The 18,813-nt window shown below is 48.1% G+C and overlaps 2 protein-coding genes across 4 annotated transcripts in view; both read right to left on the bottom strand.

Annotated features, from left to right (window-relative positions):
• Positions 1-706: 706 nt before the first annotated feature.
• On the bottom strand, positions 707-9,431 carry SLC25A19 (solute carrier family 25 member 19). 3 transcript variants are annotated; one of them, XR_003915833.1, is made up of 7 exons: positions 9,237-9,431; positions 8,561-8,716; positions 7,666-7,836; positions 6,709-6,892; positions 5,855-5,985; positions 1,421-5,134; positions 707-787 (listed from the first exon to the last, which is right to left on the bottom strand). XR_003915833.1 is itself a non-coding variant. In XM_008926932.3 (6 exons), exons 1-6 carry the CDS (start codon positions 9,360-9,362, stop codon positions 4,934-4,936), a joined length of 969 nt encoding a protein of 322 aa, XP_008925180.1. In that variant the 5' UTR covers positions 9,363-9,431; the 3' UTR covers positions 1,397-4,933. The 3 variants fall into 3 exon arrangements, 1 of the variants encoding a protein (XP_008925180.1); XR_003915834.1 differs by lacking the exon at positions 707-787 and adding an exon at positions 796-1,336; XM_008926932.3 differs by lacking the exon at positions 707-787 and having other exon boundaries at positions 1,397-5,134.
• Positions 9,432-11,026: 1,595 nt separating this feature from the next.
• Positions 11,027-18,813, bottom strand: part of GRB2 (growth factor receptor bound protein 2) — a 44,530-nt gene continuing 36,743 nt past the window's right edge. The window contains exons 3-5 of the mRNA XM_029960006.1: positions 17,048-17,170; positions 14,772-14,940; positions 11,027-13,361 (exon numbers count right to left, since the gene is read on the bottom strand). Of these exons, the coding sequence (XP_029815866.1) occupies positions 13,176-13,361; positions 14,772-14,940; positions 17,048-17,170 (478 nt within the window). The 3' untranslated portion in view covers positions 11,027-13,175. The remainder of the gene's footprint in view (positions 13,362-14,771; positions 14,941-17,047; positions 17,171-18,813) is intronic.

The raw sequence follows: 18,813 nt of genomic DNA, 5'->3' as shown, positions 1-18,813 counted from the left end.
CCCCGCCGAGCCGCAGGGGAACGCCCTGCACCGAGACGCCTCCGGCCCGGGGCCCTGCGCCACCGGAGCGTCCCGAAACCCCGCCGCTGCCTCCCGCCGCTCCAGCCCGCGGGTGGCACAAGCCCAACGGCCCCCGGACGGAGGGGAGCGGCGGATCCCGGGGAAAGCAGCCCCGCCGCTGCCCGGGCGGGGCAGGGGGAGCCGGGCACAGTCCCCCACCGACCTGCCGGCCGCCCCCGCTGGTCCTCCGGCCGCCGGGACATCGCCGGCGCCTCCCGGGCCCCGCGCCCTCCCGGCACGGCCCAGGTTTCCTCTTAGGTCATTTCCTCGCCCGAGCCGGGGGAGGGCCGGCCGGGGCGCGGCCGGAGAGCAGCGCCGCGGCAGCGCCACCGCCTGGAGCGCCGGGCACGGCGGGGCCGAAGCCGAGCACCCGCACGGCCGAGCCCCCGCACGGCCGAGCCCCGCAACGGCCGGCTGCTCCCTCGGGAAACTCCCTGGCACGTCCCAGGCACGGCCGGCTGCTCCCCCGGGACCCCGTGAAACTCCCGAGCACCCCCCCGGGCACGCCCGGCTGCTCCCCCGGGAGCCTCCCGGGGAACTCCCGGCCTCCCCCGCAGGCCACGGCGGCTGCCCTCCCGTTCCCCCGGGCACCCCTGGTTGCTCCCCGGCCCCCCGGGCCTCCCCGCCAGCGGGTCGCGGGCAGCACCTACCCCTCTATCCTGGTCTCCCGCGGGGCTCTCCGGGTGAAAACGGCGTTTATTCCACTCTCCCCTCCGGGCCAGGGCAGCTGCAGCAGAGTGGCATAAAAAAATCAATTGAAAAAAAAAAATCAGGAAAGGGGAGATGTGCTAAATCAACGCCCTGCAACAAGAGCTGAGTATGGCATAACACACTTCACGTTTTTCCTCTAAACTCCCAACCGTTTCACAGGGGAAGAGCCCCCCGGGGGTGAAGCCTTTGCAGCAGAGCAGCCAGGCTGAAACCAGGGAACGGCTCAGGAAACACAGAACGAGCAGTTTGGGAACATTTTCTGCAGCACTGTGTGGCCTGGCTGGAGACAAACAAAGCCTCAACTCACCCACTGAGGGTGGGTGGCTCAGGACTGGCTGCTGTGGCTCCGACAGCCCCTCTTGGACACAGCGATGGGATCAGGCTGCACAAATCCCCCTTGGCTGATCCCTTTTGGTGAGGTTCTCAACTGTGATACCCAATGCAGAGGGTACAGTTCTGCTTGCTGCTGAAGAGCACCCAGGAGCCAGCGATGGGAAAAACAGATGGCTCCTGCCATCTCACACTCTGGGCCCTGATTATCCTTCCCTTTTGGGCCACAGTGTTCCTGTGGGGTCCAGAAATAGGCACCAAGAAGAAAGGAATAAACCCACTGTAGCCAAACATGTGCATAACAAAATATTTAATGTACCTTGTCTCAAAGGTAGGCACACGTTGTGCTCAGATGCTTTCTGAAAACAGCAGCTGTGAAAGATCCGCTCAGGCAACACAGCAAAACACCACAGAGTTACAGTTCTACATCACAAGAGAAACTTAAACCTGAATTAAACACGATCTATTCCAATCCCGACCGTAAAACATTCATTTCTTTTCAAAAATGATGCTGTGTAGCTCTGGATGAGCATCCTGAGAGCAGGACTGTCCTAGGAACTGGAGGAGCCAGCCAGCGCTGCAGGAAGCAGCGTGTTCATCACAGACCTTGTGTGTTCACCCGTCCGAGGCCGGCTCAGCGTTGTGGTGGAGCCAGAACAACTACAGCACGACTCCTCTGCAATGCTCTGCCTGCTAAGGAGGTTTTGGACTGCTCTGATGGTAAAAGGCACTAGAAGAAAACAAATGTGACCGCTGAGCAGCTTGTGAGGTGAAGTGCAGGCAAATCCCCGTGACAGGATTACCTTGGAGAGAAATCCCACTGGCCAATATGGGGCACAGTCGCTGCGTTGAGTCACTTCACACTGAGCCTCCTTGAGTCACTTCGCACTGAACGGGAGCAGCAGCTTCCAAGAGGAAATCTGTCCCAGCATATGGGAGAACAAGGTGACTTCAGATCTCTCCTCCTCTAATTCTAGGAAATTTAGCTCCTAACAGTGTGTGTTTTGCCAGAGCAGCAGCAGAAATAAGACCTTGTCCTCCTAGCGGTTCTTTCAGCCTCATTCCCAAAGAGAAAACAACATTTCTGTTACAGTCATTTCCTCCAGCAAAATGCACATGAGAAGTCTATGAGGGACAGGTGCTGCTGACCAGAGACAAGTGACTGTTGGATGCAACTCCCAATATTGTCTAGTTGAGGTTGTCATATCTTTCTCCCTCTCTCACTGGAAGCCCAGGTGCCTTTATGGGCCTGTAACATTTGTGACTCACAGTCCAAAAGGCCCTATGCCAAAGCCCTCTGACCAGGGAGTGTCTCTTCCACAGCCTGGGCCAGACTGGCACAACTTAAACTCCGACTTTGCCACCTGTTGGGTGGAGGCAAGCTCAGTTAATGCAGAGTTGAGGAAAAAACTATCCCAGAGAGGAAAAGCTGCTCCATACTCCCCAGTGCTGCCCTCTCTGTGGGGCAGCCAAGCTGCACATGCCTGCATCACCCACAGCACCCCAGAGGAACATCAGCAGAGCACCGACTTTCCTCTTCTTTCCCACTGCTGAGTTCCCAACCAGTTTCCACATTTTGTGCAGTTTGACATAAAGTGGAAAACAAGTCTTGCAACGTTCAGACAGGACGGATGAGTCCCATTTCCTAAGGAAGCCTAGGTCAGCACTGAGCATTCTCTGCTGTGGCCTGTCCCTGCTAACCATGAGAGCACTGCTCTCACCAGCAGCCAAAAGACAATAACAAACCCAACCTGTTTGTGTCTGTTTTGAAATGAGACATTTCTCTCTCTCAGAAGGATGTCAGGAGGCTGAGTTCATTCCTGCTTATGATGTCTCTCCAAGAAAAACAGGTGAACAATAAACAAAGGCAAGACATTGTTAAGATTTTGAGCAATCTCAGAAGAGCCTAAATAACACATGAAGATGCCAATAGGATTGAGGCACTTTGAGAAACTTCATTCCACATTCTTTGCATTTTCTCCTCTGAACAAAACTGCCATTTTTAGAGTACATGCAGCTCACAGCCCCTCTTTGAGGGTCACATATCAGCCTCCTGCCTGACACTGACACTGCTCAGGGAATTTAATTTTATGCAGCTCTCAGTCACCTGCAGTGAAACAGCCACTTTGCACTCCAAGATCTCAAACCACAGCAGACATAAAGTTATTTGGCCCGGGCTTGCAAGGAATCTCTCCAGATACCTCAGCCACCAGTGAAACAGCTGCTTTTTAAAAACAGCCTCTCACAATAGCTCAGGATAAGTGAGCAATGCTGATACGTTCAAAACACCAGGAGAAGTTGTGTCAACGGAATGGAATTGGTCACGCTGGAATTTGGCCAGACCATTTGGGATTAACACCCTGGATACTGCAAAAGAGCTGGGAAAAGCTCTGCTTTAAGAGAAGAACCATGAAACCATCCTCCAAATAACTCAGGATTCTGAGTTATTTGCCCCTCACAGATGATTAAAGTTTGTACAGCAGGGCTCTTCCTCGGGACTCTTCCACACAGCCCAACCACACCCTGCCCAGCTTGAGAACACACAGAATAAAAGAGGAGGAAGAAAGTAATTTTCCTCTTTTCCACTGTTACATAAATCAGAGTTGTTGGTTGTTTTGCTGGCTTTTTTAACCACTCCTAAAACCTTTGAAACTCCAGAAAAACACTTCTCCGGCTCTAATTCAATCATCCTTCTCTTGTGAAACACCACCACTGCTCAGCCAAACAATTCCCATTTGATGTTCATTCCTTTCACTTCAGCTAATCTTGTCAAAACATTTTCATCTGTTAGCGCCAGTGTAGGACTGAGGTTCAGAAATGTTTTGAGGCCACTACAGAAATACTTGCTAGAAACATTCAAAGGTAATTGAATTATTACTAAATAAATAACAACAATAATAAAAATTTATGAGTTTCCACAGGACTTTCCCTTCATTATTCCAACTTAGAGTAAATATTTCTGAACTCCACACAGCATTTGTTTACTTGCTGCATTGAAGCAAAGAACCCTGAAGTAAGAATTAGGCTTGTGCGTTGAATCCCTTCAGAGCAGGGCTCTTAATCTGCAGGTTTGCTTGTGAAAAGTAAGAGTGAGGCAATGCAAACCCCTAAGAGGTGCATGGCCAGACATACCCAATAAGAGAAATGGGAACTCAGGATACAATCAAGCTCACTGGAGTTAAAGAAAGAGCAAGTCTGGGTCAACATGATCAGAGAAGACTCTGTGTTTAAGGTGGCTGGGAATGCACAGCCAGCAAGTGGTGACCAAGCAGCATCAGCTGGCAGCAAAGGAAAGGAAAACTGAGGGCCTGTGCACTCAGGTGGTTTTACCTGACTTCACTCCAGCAGAACAGAGTGACCTGTGTAACACCCAGACAAGGATTTGGTGCAAACAGCAGGCATAGAGCAAGGGAACAAAGCTGTGCAGCTGCAGCACTAGGAAGGGGTGTTTGGTCGGTTAAGCTGCACTAGGCTGGGTCAGAATCCCTCTCTGGGATCCAGGGCGACCTCAGAAATTCACCCACTTTATTGGGTGCCTTTCCAGAGCACAGTTGCTGCTAGGGAATGGTCTGTTTGTTCCCTTCTCTCCATTAAATGCGTGCTTATGAGAGGACACAGAGCTAATGAAAGTGCTCAGTTGAACAGCCTCCAGCAAAGCAGTTCAGTGTCTCCAGCAGAACTGCAGTCACCTTCTCCTTCTGCTTGGTCCCAGGAGGTGATTTCCCACAGGCTGGAGGCACTCTGGGAGCTCTGGCCTTTCCAACATGCTTGTGACAGAGCAAAGCCACGAGTCTCCCCTCCTGAGGAGAACAGGCAGCCACAAACATCCCTGTCAGCCTTCCTTCCTCCCAGTGCTGTTGGGGCTCTTCAGGGTGCACAGGAGGCTGCAGAACAGCTCATACCAGAAGAAGACGAGGCCAGTGGAGAGGGCAGCCTTCAGCAAACTGGGGGAAAGGCCCTTAAAGAATCCACCTGAGCCCTCCTCCCGCATGATCTGCCTCATGCAGTCCAGGAAACCCCTGTACGTCCGTACCTGGGAGAGAAACAGCAACAAGATTAAACAAGAGAACTCCAGGACGACTGGAAAACAACACAGAGATCTCCAAACTATACCACAGAAGCATAATCTCAGCATGCAGCCTGGAAATGCTTTTCTGGCTACTATTATAACTACGAGAAAGTTTCAGAGAGGCAGTTCAGAGAGAGCAGGATGGAGGAAAAGTACACATTTAGCACCAGCAATGGCTTATGCAGATCATTCTAACTGCAAAATTTCTGTGCAACAACAGCATGACTTTAATTTTATGGCACAAGTTTACAAGTTTGTGAAGTTTATTTCAGATTATTTCAGATTGTGCTGCTACTGTTTTCCATCCTCTTCACTCTTTAAGAAGGGACAACTTATGAGTTTTTTGACAGAAAGAAAACACATCTACAGGACTTCAAAGTTTCCAAATTAGCTGTCTGCATGTCATTGTGTCATACTGTGCAGTTTTAACATCCTGTGACACATCAGTGCTAAGAACAAATTCTGTACTTTGCAGGAAGAGGAAAAGCATCCAATGCAATCAGTTAAGACTTCAAATTCTTATCCCAGAGTTTCTTAGGGTACAGACTGATTTCTTTCTCAGATCCAAGGAATCTGAAGGAAAAACATGAACACAACAGGTACCACTGGTGGATCGTCACTGCATTCCAGTGCACTGGACTGGCTCCATAGTCATGAAAATCCATCACTTCCAACACTTCTCACCTGCCCAAAGGCTGCCCGACCGTGCTCAAAGCCACCCACTTGCAGTCGCTTTTTGACCACGTCCAAAGGGTATGTGAGGGTTTTGCTGATGATCCCAGCACAGCTGCCACAGACAAGGTTTTTAATGTTGCCTGAGAAGCAGAAAGGTAAGAGGATAGCAGGGAGGGGAAAAAAGAGGATTAGCAGGAGTTGTGATTAAAGATCATAAGACGTAGGTAAAAAATCACTTTTCACAAGAAGTAAGGTCAAAAAGGCCCTTTGAAGTTACATGACATAGTTTGGGCCACAGCACCTCAATCTGTATTTTCTAGGTCAGGCTCACAGTGTCCACTGGAGCCAGAGCCCAACAGTTCCTCTTGGTTTATTACACTGACTTATGGTTTTGCTCTGCCAAACCTAACCCCCAGTCACCAGTGAACTTGCTGCCAGGGGATGGAAACATTTTCATGCTGACAGCAAAAGCCTGGTCACTGGATATTTTGTACCCCTGATTGCTCAAACTGACTTATTGTGGATTGGAATGTCACAAGTTGGCACTGCCTGACAATTTCAGAGGCTTGTGGGAAATAAGTTCTGTGTCTTCCCAGAGTAACATGACACAGTTCAAGAAGAAGACCCCTGGCCTGTGACACTTCACTTTCCCATCCACTCATTTCCATCATGTAAACTCCACTGTACTTACTTTGGCAATATCTGTGCAGGGATAAGAATGAGAGGTGGGAAATACAGATACTTTTCAGATGTCTCATCAAAAAGGGTGAAAGGACTGAGAACTGAGCTTACATCAGTCACCCAGACTAACATTCCTCCTCCTTCTCTCCTGACTGCAGACATCACTGCCCCAAAGTGCCTACCTCCTTTCTTTCCTTCAGCTGGAATCACCCATTCCGAAAATTGCTGCAGGATGTTGTAGAAGAAGAACTGGAGACCAGCATATGGGAAGATAGCAATGAGTGTGGGGGTCAAACCTCTGTAGAAGGTCCGAGGCCCTTCCGTCTGGTACATGGTCACTATTGCATGGCGAAGGTTGGGGTAGATCTGGATGAGGAAGAGCAAACCAAAGGTCAGGTCATTTCCCAGTAATGGGGATAGGAATTTCCCATCACCCAAAAACCAACAGACTGTTTTAAGCACAAAGTGATGAGCAAGGTGACTTTGCATACCCTCAAACAGAGTGACTTAGAAGAAACAAGGCACAAAGCTGAGTCCTGAGACCACTTGCATCACAGACATGATGTTTATTTTTGTCTCAACAGCTCTGCTTATTCCTGCAGCACAGTTCATATAATAGATATTGTGATTCTACTGCAGGCTAAGTAAAAACTCAGAAATGGCTCTGATACAAATCTATCTACCTCTGGTTACTACAGACCTAATTTACATGGAGACCAATTCTTGTGTAAATAAGAACATGAAACACAGGTGAAAGGTAACTGGTTTCAAATATCATCCCTATCATTACCTAAACATGACTCTGTGTAAGTGGAAGATTTCAAAACCACAATGTTCAACAGCCTGAGGAAGGGATTGTATAAATGGCCAACAGGTGAAGTGAACACTGAGTTATCCTGTTAAGGACAGTTTCTCCTTTCTGGATCATCTGTCAGGAGTCAAACACAATCAGGAGCAGCAAAACATAATTAAGAAAGCTGTGTCAACAGCACAGTGGTAACTTGGCAACGGCACGAACACTGCCCATCACAGCACCTGCTCTTTCATTCTAACCCACCGGCTGTGTGTGCTTTCAAACCTCCTGTGTTCAGACACGTGAAATATCGTGATAGTGCCAACCCCTGACCCCTCAGCCTCACCTTGGGCTCTCCCTGAGCAGCGAAGCGGGTGCGCAGGGTGTCCACGGGCTGCACTGCCACGGTGGCTGTGCAGGCAGCCAGGCCCCCGCAGACCAGGTGCACGAAGGAGCCGCGGGCGCTGTACGAGGTGACGTTGTGCACCAGCTCTGTCAGGCTCTCAAAGGCCATGAACTTCCAGAAACAAACGGACACAGGTCAGGAAGTTGATTCTTCTGACTCACAGGGATCTCCCACTCCTCTCTTGTTTCACCAAGAGCTCCGCCCCCCTGCTTGCAACCACCTTCTCTGTCTGTCCTTCAAAAGTCCTCCCCAACTTGCAACGTGTAAAAGTCACTAAGCAGCCCAGGGAACACCTGGGATATTCTGGTCTCTGACACTTCTGCTAATTCTTGCATTTGGAATCATGAAAAACTCACTTTAATGCTCTGTGTACCCTGAAGAGCATTTACTGTGTTACAGATACACTTTCAACCACTGCTCAAAAAACTATTCTTAATATTTACAAATTAACAAGAAACATGCTGTGTAAAACACCCTCATCAGCTTCACTGATTTTTTCCTAACAAGTCCTTATGGTGACAGCATGAACAAAAGCAAAAAACTACCCTGGCTTGGGACGTCAACAGTGTCAGGAGTAAACAGGGCTTGCCTGTGACACCAGATATAGCCAGAGCTCAGTTTGCTCTTGTTGTGCTTCTGGCTGCTCAGCAAGCTCAGGAATATTAACTCAGGAATTATACATCAGCTTTATACAGCTACACATCCTCGAGACTGGCACTACTTCGTGTCAGTGCAGTGTAAGCCTGGGCCTTCCCACACCTGCCCACGCAGGGAAGGGAGCAGGGCAGTGCCCTGTGTGCTCACACTGGGCCCAGGTGATGTCAGGTCACCTCACCTGAACAGCTCCGTAGCCAACTGAGAGGAACTGAGCGGGAACATGGCCCTTCCAGAAGGCTCCCAGGCCCTCCTCCCGGAAGATGCGCTGCACAGCTTGCAGGATGCCGTGGTACTTGGCCGTGGGGTTTCTGGAGGAGAGCTGCTCGATCTGGAGCTGGAGGAGAAGGGAGAAAATATTTTCCATTTCACACTTCAACAAGGTTCAAGCGTCCAGCTCAGGAATCCACAGCCCTGTCAGCCAGCCAATGCTAAAATACGACATTCTGCCATCCCACAGAACCAGACCCAGATCTGACTGGGATGTTATTTATGTGGGGCTCCAAAAGAATAAAAATGTGCATGAACACGAAGGTAAGCAAGTAGGGATGGGGGTGAAATTCAGTCAGGTAGTGGAAACCATTCACAAAATCAGAGAAAGAGAACAAACTACGAAAAACACGCACTCCATTCAAAGGGATCCCATTCCCGCACAAGTTAAGTTATGTAAGTAGAACCGATGGTCACAAGACAGCCCTGTTACCTTGGGTAACCTGTACACACCGCCGGTGAGGGCTGAGCAGCAGATTTAGTGCTGTCTGGCTGCACAAGTGACCTGTTCACCCGGGACAGGATCCGCTCTGCTCCCTGACAGGCTCTCCCACCCGCTGCCCCCGAGCACGCCGCGAGCGAGGCACCTGAAAGCGGATCTTGAGGACATCCAAGGGGCTGATCAGGACCCGAGTGACCAAGCCGGACGCCGACCCTGCTGCGGCCGCTTCCACCGTGGACACGCACTTGGCCTCGGGGTCGTAGCCCACCATGCCTGCCGGGTGTCCTGGGCAGGGGGAAGGGGCTGTGAGCCCTCCTCACACACGCGGCTCCGTCCCGCGCCGCGTCCACAGCCTCACCCCCCGACGTACCCTCCACGCCCACATCCCTCCTCCTCGATCCCGCAGCCCACACCAGACGGCCTCAACCACCACCCCCGCGTCCCCACCAGCCCCGCCACGTGGCAGGACTCGGCGCGCCAGGTCCAGCGATTCCCCGGGTGCCTACCGGGCGGTCGCTCGCGGCTCTCTGGCGCCGAGTCCCCGCCGCGCCGCCTCACCAACGCCACCCCGGCTCCCGCACTGTCTGCCTGCGACCCGCGCGGAGGCCGCCTGCGGAGTGTAGTACCCCATCCTATGAACGGCCGGCCCGCCCCGGCGTCCGCAAACACGTGTGCTGCTTAGAATGGGGCGTTCACGGGAACCGCGCCGGGTCAGCGAGGCTGGAAAACACCTCTGGATCATTCGAGCTCTCAACCTATGACCGAAAATCAACCCTCTCAATCAAACCATGGCACTACACGTCCAGGTCGTTCCTCAAACATCTCCTAGGAAGGGGATTCCACCACCTCCTCCACAAGGCCCGCCTACAAATGTCTAATCACCCTTTCTGTGAAAGAATTCCTCCTCATGTGGAACCTCCTCTGGTACAGCTTGAGCCTATTACTTCTTGTCCTGTCCCTTGTTCCCTGGGAGCAGAGCCCGACCCCCCTGGCTCCCCCCTCCTGTCAGGGAGTTGCAGAGCCAGAAGGTCCCCTGGAGCCTCCTTTTCTCCAGGCTGAGCCCCCCCAGCTCCTTCAGCTGCTCCTGGTACTCCAGACCTTTCCCCAGCTCCATTCCCTTCTCTGGACACAAGAAGAGCAACACAGCCCTGCACAGTCCCATGAGCCAGAGCCATGAGAGGGGAAGGTCAACTTACACAACCGTGGCAGCTACAAATACTTTCTTGCCTCTATAAAGCACAGGGGAAACAGGGTTGTCTAAGCTACCCCAGGAACAGTAGCACACCACTTCGAGCAACATGTTCTCTTATGGCATAACAAAAAAACCAAGGGCTCCGAAACACACTGCAAATTTTCCATACTAACTTCTGGCACAAATACAGATCTAATCATAGGAATATCCAGGCATTTCTGAGCAACCACCTTGTCATCATCATTTGAACATAATAACCAAGAGCAACTGTTTAAAGAACAACCAAGCTCTCCTGTGGGCCTCTTCCTGACATGTATCACAATTGACTACAACATTCACATTATTCACAGGCATTTTCTGACCGTAAGAAAAGGCTGGGGAGGAGCTGCAGAGCCCACGGACCAGCCGCTCCTGACAGGTGATCTCCCAGCCTGCCTGCACACCTTGTGAGCACAACTGAGCAGTTGTTTAGGCATCAGAAGTGAAAATCTGCAGGGCACTGATGGAGCAGAGCCAAAGCCACAACAGCCTGAGCCCCAGCTGTGCTCACACCAGCCACACACCCCCCTTCCTGTCTTCAGCAAGACACTCCACAAGTGTCTGAACAACGATGCTCAAGAGTCCGAGCATTTTCAGGCCAAAGCACACCTTGCAGCTTTTCCCTCCCACAGCAGTTTAATATCATAAAAATTATCTCAATCATATTTTGGTCAATTCACTGAAATAACAGACAGATGCTCAAGTGAAGAATTCAATGTATATTTATTATTCACAGTTAATTACTATCTACCAAATGCTGCTGCAGAGTTAAAGGATTAAGTACATAGGCCTTTTTTTATTTAAACACTGATTTTTTTTTTAATATATATACACACACAAGACATATGTCTGCAAGGCTGCATGATATACACCAATTCCAAAATAAGGAAACAATCAAATGGTCCAGGTGTAGAATGCCATAGATTCCTTTTCCAATCACTTTACAAAGAGGGAAGAAAGTGAGTTGACAGCTAGCAAGGAGAGGGGGAGAAAGTAATACTCTACAGGATAGCTCTCTCTTTCATTTGCTGGAAAATTAAAGTGTAAGGCAGAGTCCATCTCAGGAGTAAAACACTTGTAACACTTAGTACAAAAAAAGGCACCCTCCAACAAAAGATTGCCCGTGCTCAGACAGGGCGGGAGGAGATCTCCGCTGCAGGTTTGGATTCGTTGGTGGGGTGAAGGGATCCAGCCAAATGGCCACCAAAGGAAAAATAATGCAACTGAAGATTGGCACAGAGCGTGGTGTGGATTGATTGCCTTCCTTCCGTCCAATTCAATGTCAAACCGCCCCGGTGAGGGGCAAAGGGCCGCCAGAGCCGCCCCCGGGGTGCGGGTGGGGAGAACAGTCACGGTCACACACAGCCTGCTGTGAACGGGAGCTACTCCAACAGTAACACTGACCTGAGGAGGGAGGAGAGACTGGAGAACAGGGATGGCCAACTCCACTTCTCAAGAGCAACACGACTGCAAATGTTCCCTATCCAGGCCGAGGAGACAGGCTGGTCACATGCGTCACATAGAGACATTCACTAAGAGCGTAAAGGTTTTTCAAGCACTATTTCTTGAGGTTTCTCTGCGTCATAAAGTTTTCCATCAAAGGAATGTACATTTTATAGGACATGTCAGGGCTATTATTCCTCAGATTCCCCCCTTAACCCTCCCTCCCCAAAATATTCTTCCTCATTTTCCCTAGTCATAACTTTCCCCTTTCTCTTACTTCTTTTGAGGCTCCTGGTTGCAGCTCTCCACCTCTGAGCAGCTAAGTTGCCACTTGAATGCCTTGATTTTATTTTCCTTGGAATAAGGGAAGTTGAACAGTAAGACAAATCTGAAGATTAAAGCTCCATCTCTGTTTGTAGATTTTTCTCAAGTGTCCATTGATAAAACCACCCTCTTTTACCCCCTTCCCCCAAAGTATTTATTTACATGTAGGCAGAAAAAAACCCCTCTGAAAAGCTCTGGACTGTCCTTTTAACTTAAAAAATAATAAAAAAGAAAATAAGGGAAAGGCACTATGGAAAAATTACAGAATGTGCTCAACCGTACACCTTTAAGAAAAAACAAAAAAGCTGTCAGCACAGCATTAACAGACTTCAGTTGTACATTGGAGTTTCTCAAAGCAGCTCTGTGACTCAAAAGAAAAAACAGAACAAAAAGCCACACAACTCTTCTCCCTTCCTCTGCTTGGAAGCTGCTGAGCTTCAGAAGAAAGTGCCAAAGGAGAAGAGACAATAAAAGTTAGATTAACACCTCATCTTTCCCAGGCAAGAAGAGCTGAATGTTGAAGGCAAAAGCAGAGACTGATGATTTTTGTTTTTTTTTAAAGGCAGGACTGTGGATTTGGTTCTTCTCTCATGTCCCTTCATGTCAAATGAAGACCATTTGCAGAGAGAGAAAATACCAGCAGAGTTTCTCCCTTTTCCTTTAACTGCATGGCTAGGACTTTATATGGCATTAAAACTTCATGCACTGATGGACAGAGGAGGAGGGGGAAACAAGAAGAGTTGTGGTGGTGCGACCTTAAGTGACCTTAAAACACTCATTCGCGACAAGAGTGAATAAAAGGGGATAACCCAGGAGCAGCTGAGGAAATTTGTTATTTTCATTTTTCTCTCTCTCTCTCCTTTTTTTTTCTTTCTTTTTTTTTTCTTTAAGATAAGTTTTGGTGTGTAAGTTGAACTCTTCCCCCCCTGCCCCTGAAGTTCCGTACTGAGGGAAGGAGGATCACCTCACGGTGAAAGGTGACTCTGGTTTTATCGCCGTGTGATTTTAGGTCACTGGCTGCAGTTAGGCTCTGTATGTGTATTTACTGTTTCTCTGGTTTCCTTAAATAATCTCTAATATTTATCTCTAGATGTTCCGGTTCACTGGGGTCACGTAGTTGCGTGGAAACATGCCCGTCTGTCCGCGGCAGGCTCCCTTCCACCAGTTGGGGTCAGAATTGTCAAGGACTTGGATAAAGTCTCCACGATGGAAGCCCAGCTCTCCTTCCTCTTGGGGATCAAAATCAAACAGGGCCTGAACGTATGTTGGTTGCTGAAAGGGGAAAGAAAAACATATACAGAGTGAGAATCACCCTCGGCACTCAAGACAGCTGCTCCCTGGGGTGGGAGCTGCACTTACACCCCAGTTTAGCAATAAACATTCTGGCTGTTTTGTTTCCCAGCTTCCAATATCTGCAACAAGGTGCTGAAACGGGAAAGCACAGGCTACAGAAGACCTTAGAGAAAAGACAAGTTTCTGTGAAAGAGCTGAAATAAAGAGAGCAGATAATTCTGATGTTTCTCTAGTATTTTTCAGTCTTTGTGATCCACTGGAAATCTGTGCTCTATTGCAATAGAATCATCTTGCTGCTTATTCATCCTGTTGTCACCTGGCAGCACAAATATTACTAATCTACCTGTGATACACAAAGTTCACCCTAAAAACTGGATGTTGGCATTTTACACATTTTCCTTAAAACTCTCTTCTGTCACAGAAGACTTTGCCTTGTCAGCGAACACTTCCATTCTTATGCTCACAGTTCATTTAAAATGCATTTGCAGTCTTGAAATCATGAGGCCAGGAAGGTCTCTTCATGCTTGTCCTTTTCAGCCAGGTATTTTCTCATCCTCTGTTTATCCCTGACCCAGCAGTGCAGAGCCACATGTTAATTCAGACAGACCATGACACAGGGTGCAGCTGGAGAGCAGTTTGAATTCCTCACCCTTTTCTTCAAGCTAGAACCAGAATGCTGCACGCAGAAGGCAAAAGGATTTATCCAAAATTGACAAAACATGCAGTTACATGCAATATAACCCTCTGATTGACCTGGGAAATTAAACAAAACAGAGGGCTGGATACACACAAGCTGCTCTGCTGGCACTTCACAGTAGTTTTTGGGTTTTTGTAACACTGGCTAGATCCAAACCAGAGTGGGGATGTTCCATATGCTGCAACCATCTCTTCAGGAAAGCCCAGCACCAAATTCTCACTGGATCTGGAGGGGTGCAGTTCTGGCTATGAACCAGCATACAGCAGAACAGAATCACAGAATTGTTTAGGTTGGAGAAAACCTTTAAGATTATCGAGTCCAACCATTAACCCAGCACTTCCCTATCCTTTCTTACTGTGTCCTATAACAGGAGTAAATCCATTTTTAATTCAAAGGAATCAGATGATGTTCCTGCAACAGAATCCATAAACATTACAACAAGCCAAATGTTCAAGGAGCAAAAATAACACTTTGCCACAGTTCAAGGGAGACCTGGGAGTGCAGGTAGGCTTTGCACAAGAATGCAACTTATTTACCAGTATGGATCTAAAGATACACTTCCACAGACAAGAAAGATCTCAGTCAGCTTCTTTCCATCCCTATTCATTTACACTAAAATGCAATCCCACATCAGACTGTGGATTGGGCTGTAACAGCCCAAATAGCACACTCTGCAAGGACACTTCTCTTACCTGTGGCACCTGTTCAATGTCCCGGAGAAATATCTGCTGGTTCCTGGAGACAGATGTGGATCTGTGATAATCTACCAGCTCGTTCAAAGAATTGAACTTCACCACCCAGAGGAAATACTTGCCAGCCCCATCTCTAAGCACCTTGAAGTGCTGCACATCATTTCCAAACCTGTGTGGAAAGAATGAAACACACAGAAAAGCACATTATTAGTCACCAAGCACTCCTCATTTGGGGTCATCAGCACAGAGTTTGGAACGAAAAGGTCCTTCAGGGCACAGTGAAAACTGTCAGTGACATTGATAACAGATGCAACCCCACAGCTGGCATCCAGCACACGTACTTCTTGATGTATGGTGCGTGTACAGTCACCTGTGTCCCTGAAGATGGCGCAGAAAATCCCAAGGACAAACGCCATGGACTTTGCAAGGTCACATTAACACAGTTGCATCCTGGTACCTTCCACTTCACATCCCTAAATACAGGATTTCCAAGTCAAACAGCACAAGCACTTCAGTTTAGCTCTTCACACCCAGCAGTTTCACAACTGACTCCAGCCAGTTTCAATTTGTGTTACTCCTGCCGTGGTCCTGTGCTTGTCACAGTCCCAGTCCCTCCCTCCCACAGCACCACTGGGCATGTGCAACAATGCAAAGCATAAGCACCAATCCCATTATAGGCAAATTCCTCAGAAAACACTGCCATGGGAAGGGTAGGATTGTCTCTTCTGGCAGCCAGTGTGGATTTGTGTAAAGGATTGTCTTATGAAACAAAAAGACCTCTCTGGTCCTTAAAAAAAAAAACAAAACCAAAAACTGACAAAACCCCCTCCAAAATCCATCCAAAAAAACACAAAAGCCCCTCAAACTCCAGAATGTCTGAAAGGTGATGCTGCACACATAACAAAGCAACTTCAGTTCTGTGTTAACAACTTTTTCTGACAAATTATAGCATTCAGTTGAAGCTACATTTCCAACAGTTTTATGCTGAATAAAGAGGAACTCCAAAGAGGTCCATTGGGATTTTCCAGATGAATGGCACGTCGGTATTTTTACTTCAGCCTAAAACACTGAAAACAGAAGATAACTGTTCCCACTTGGCATGCACAGCTTCCATACATCGGCTGCAGAAGCAGACACTGCTTTGGCTACAAAAAGGTGACATGGAACAAATTGTGAGAGCTGCCTCTGCTCTGCCTTCCTCAGCCTGGGAGCTTCTCACCATTTAAAATCCGACAGATCACCGTTTAGGAAAAGGACTTTTCTAAATTATACTAACAGAAAAAACCCACACAACTGAGACATTACCACCAGATGGCAACACTAAGCTGAACAGGAAGGCAGAGCAATGCCATTGTAACTTTCTGTTTCTTGAAGGAATGCACTTTCTGGAAGGAAGCTTCCATTCATATCTAATATTCCAGCTCAGATGATTGTAACCAAGACAGAAATATAAACATCTCTAAATTCAGGGGCCTTAATCCAGTTTGTTGGCATGACTCAGTGCTGCTGTGCAGCAGGACAAAAATTTGGTTACAGACCAAAGATGACCAGAAAAACAAACAAACCTTGTCGAGACAGATCACTGATAGCCACAGAAAATACAGCCAACCAGGAATTGCGTATGAATAATAAAAAATGTTAGGATTCTAAAGAAAATTTTGTTTATTTATGGTAGGAAAGGGAAAGATTACAGAAAATAATAAAAAAAAAGCCAAAGTCAACAAACTCCCTCTGACCCCCATCCCACGTTAAATTACATCACATGCCCTTTCAAGTTCCTAATGCCTCTATTATACAGTGACTTTGGATCACAGAACCACAGAATGGTTTGGCCTTGGAGGGACCTTAAAGATCACCTGATTTCAACCCCCTGCCATGGGCAGGGACACCTTCCACTAGACCAGGTTGCTCCAACCTGGCATTCCAGGGATGGGGCAGCCACAACTTCTCTGAGCAACCTATGCCAGGGCCTCACCACCCTCAGAGAGAATTTCTTCCTAACATCTAATCTAAACCTCCCCTTCTTCATAAGTGCCTGGGACTACATGAGCCATGTGCCACCAGGTCAGTCCTGTGGGATCATGCAAATCAGAGCACAGATATTTGTTCTATTAGACAGGGAATAAACATCACTAGAAGAAGAGAAATGCTGTGGGGCAGGCATCTGGAAAATTATTCCTGCTCCTCAGCATTGACAATTACCTGCCCTTTGCTCACCAGTCCAAAGGAGCAGCAGATCCCTGATTACCACATAATTGCTCCTGGGCATGACTTACTTGACTGAGAGGGAGAAGTCCCCGGGAGCACTCTCACTCTCCCTGATGAGGAAGGCACCATCATGTCTCTGTTTGCCCAACATCTCCTCAGCCTTCGCTCGGGGAATCTTTCCAAAAAACCACCTGCGTAGGGAGGAAAAGAAAACAACAGGAAAAGTTAAGAATTTTAATCCCTTCATGGAAGAACAAGAAACATCACAGCTATAGAAAGATCATGTCTATGCACTGACCCATCCTGCACAAGTGGAAAGTGCATTTTGTATAAAAATCAATTTCTATTCTCTTTTAGATCGGGTGGTAAGACACAACTACTTCACTGAGAGAATCAATATCTTCATCCAGCAGCTGTTTGCTCCTGCAGCTCAGTCCAATCTTTCTGAGCCCTACCAGAGTACTGTGGTCCAGGACAAGTATCATCTGTCAGAAAGCTGAGGCAGGTGCCAAGAGAGCAGTTACACACAGACCAAGTGAGAAAAGTTCCTTCAAGGTCTCTGCTTCATTGCAGAGGAGTCTGAGCCAGGCACACGATTCCGTTACAGGAAAGATGCTGGTGGATACTTGTTTCAGAAGCCTCTTTTCTTGCTTTCTCCTACAGGCAGGACAATCCAGTAGCTTTCACAGAAGGAGTCACATGAAGTAGTTGCCTCGTGGAAGCCACATCCAAAATTCTCACCAGCCACAGGCCAACCATAACATTGAGGCTGAACCTCCCTGGGGCCACCCGATCGATCGTCAGCACTGACCAACAGCCCCGGTCACAGGATCCTCACCCACATCTACATTTGCATTTCCAGAGTAAACCAAGATTAAAGTCAAACAAGGGCTCAGTGGACTGTCACATGGCATGAGAAAAGCAGAACCATCTTCACAACTAAAAAGTGGAGCTTTCAGTTCTGGGTAACAGATCACCCAGGACAGCAGCACTTATCACAGCCCATAACCACACAGAGGACTGACCTTAGAGGAGAGCATTTCATAACAAGAGCTCTACTCACACTGTCTGCAGTGAAGGGTTTGGTGCAGCAACAAGACAGGAGTTGCAGAATCCTTCCCGAAACAGTCGCTCTTAAGAGAAGTTGAGGCTTTCATGAAGTCACAAAGTCACCAGATATTTCTGTCTAAGAGGAAACTGTCTCTAGGGGTGAAGGAGGACTGATTTCTCGATTAACAGACATGCTTAACTTGCTTGAAACTCTCGCTGTGTAGTTTTTAAACCCCAGAAATCTTTCTCCCTTAACCATCCTATTTCCAGTGATAAAGAACTTCCTGGCATTTTGTACTTTCTGGCTGGTTTAGCACCTGTGCTGCTTCTGGGTACCTGAGGTGGTGGCAGAGGTGCCCCTCACTGCACTCTGCTGCCTCAAAAATCAACCAAGAGAACCCATTATGTGAAACTCCCTCAGAATTCAAAGGTAATGTATTTTTTCCTGGGCTTTTGGCACTATTGTCACAAAGACAAGGAAGTCCTGAATTTTGCCTCTGCCAAATGCTACATAAAGCAAGCTTTATACAATGATTTGCGGTATCTCACCATATTTCTTGTTTACAAAATGTCTCGATCCTGTTCAGTTCTCAAATAATTCTCAATTAGTCACATATGACTTGAAAGTGAAAGGCTCATCTTAAAAAAACACAAACAAAAAACCACCATCCATGTCTGTAAAATAGAAGGAAAGCTGAAAGAGCTTAACAGAATCCTTCCTGAAGGCTCAGCAGTACACCCCCTATTTTCCCCCTAAATGTTACTGAATCACCACAAAGTAGAA

Source organism: Manacus vitellinus, unplaced genomic scaffold (genome assembly GCF_001715985.3).
Source record: "Manacus vitellinus isolate BGI_N305 unplaced genomic scaffold, ASM171598v3 scaffold_24_pilon, whole genome shotgun sequence".
Taxonomy (NCBI): domain Eukaryota; kingdom Metazoa; phylum Chordata; class Aves; order Passeriformes; family Pipridae; genus Manacus; species Manacus vitellinus.
This window is presented reverse-complemented; position numbering and strand designations above follow the sequence as displayed.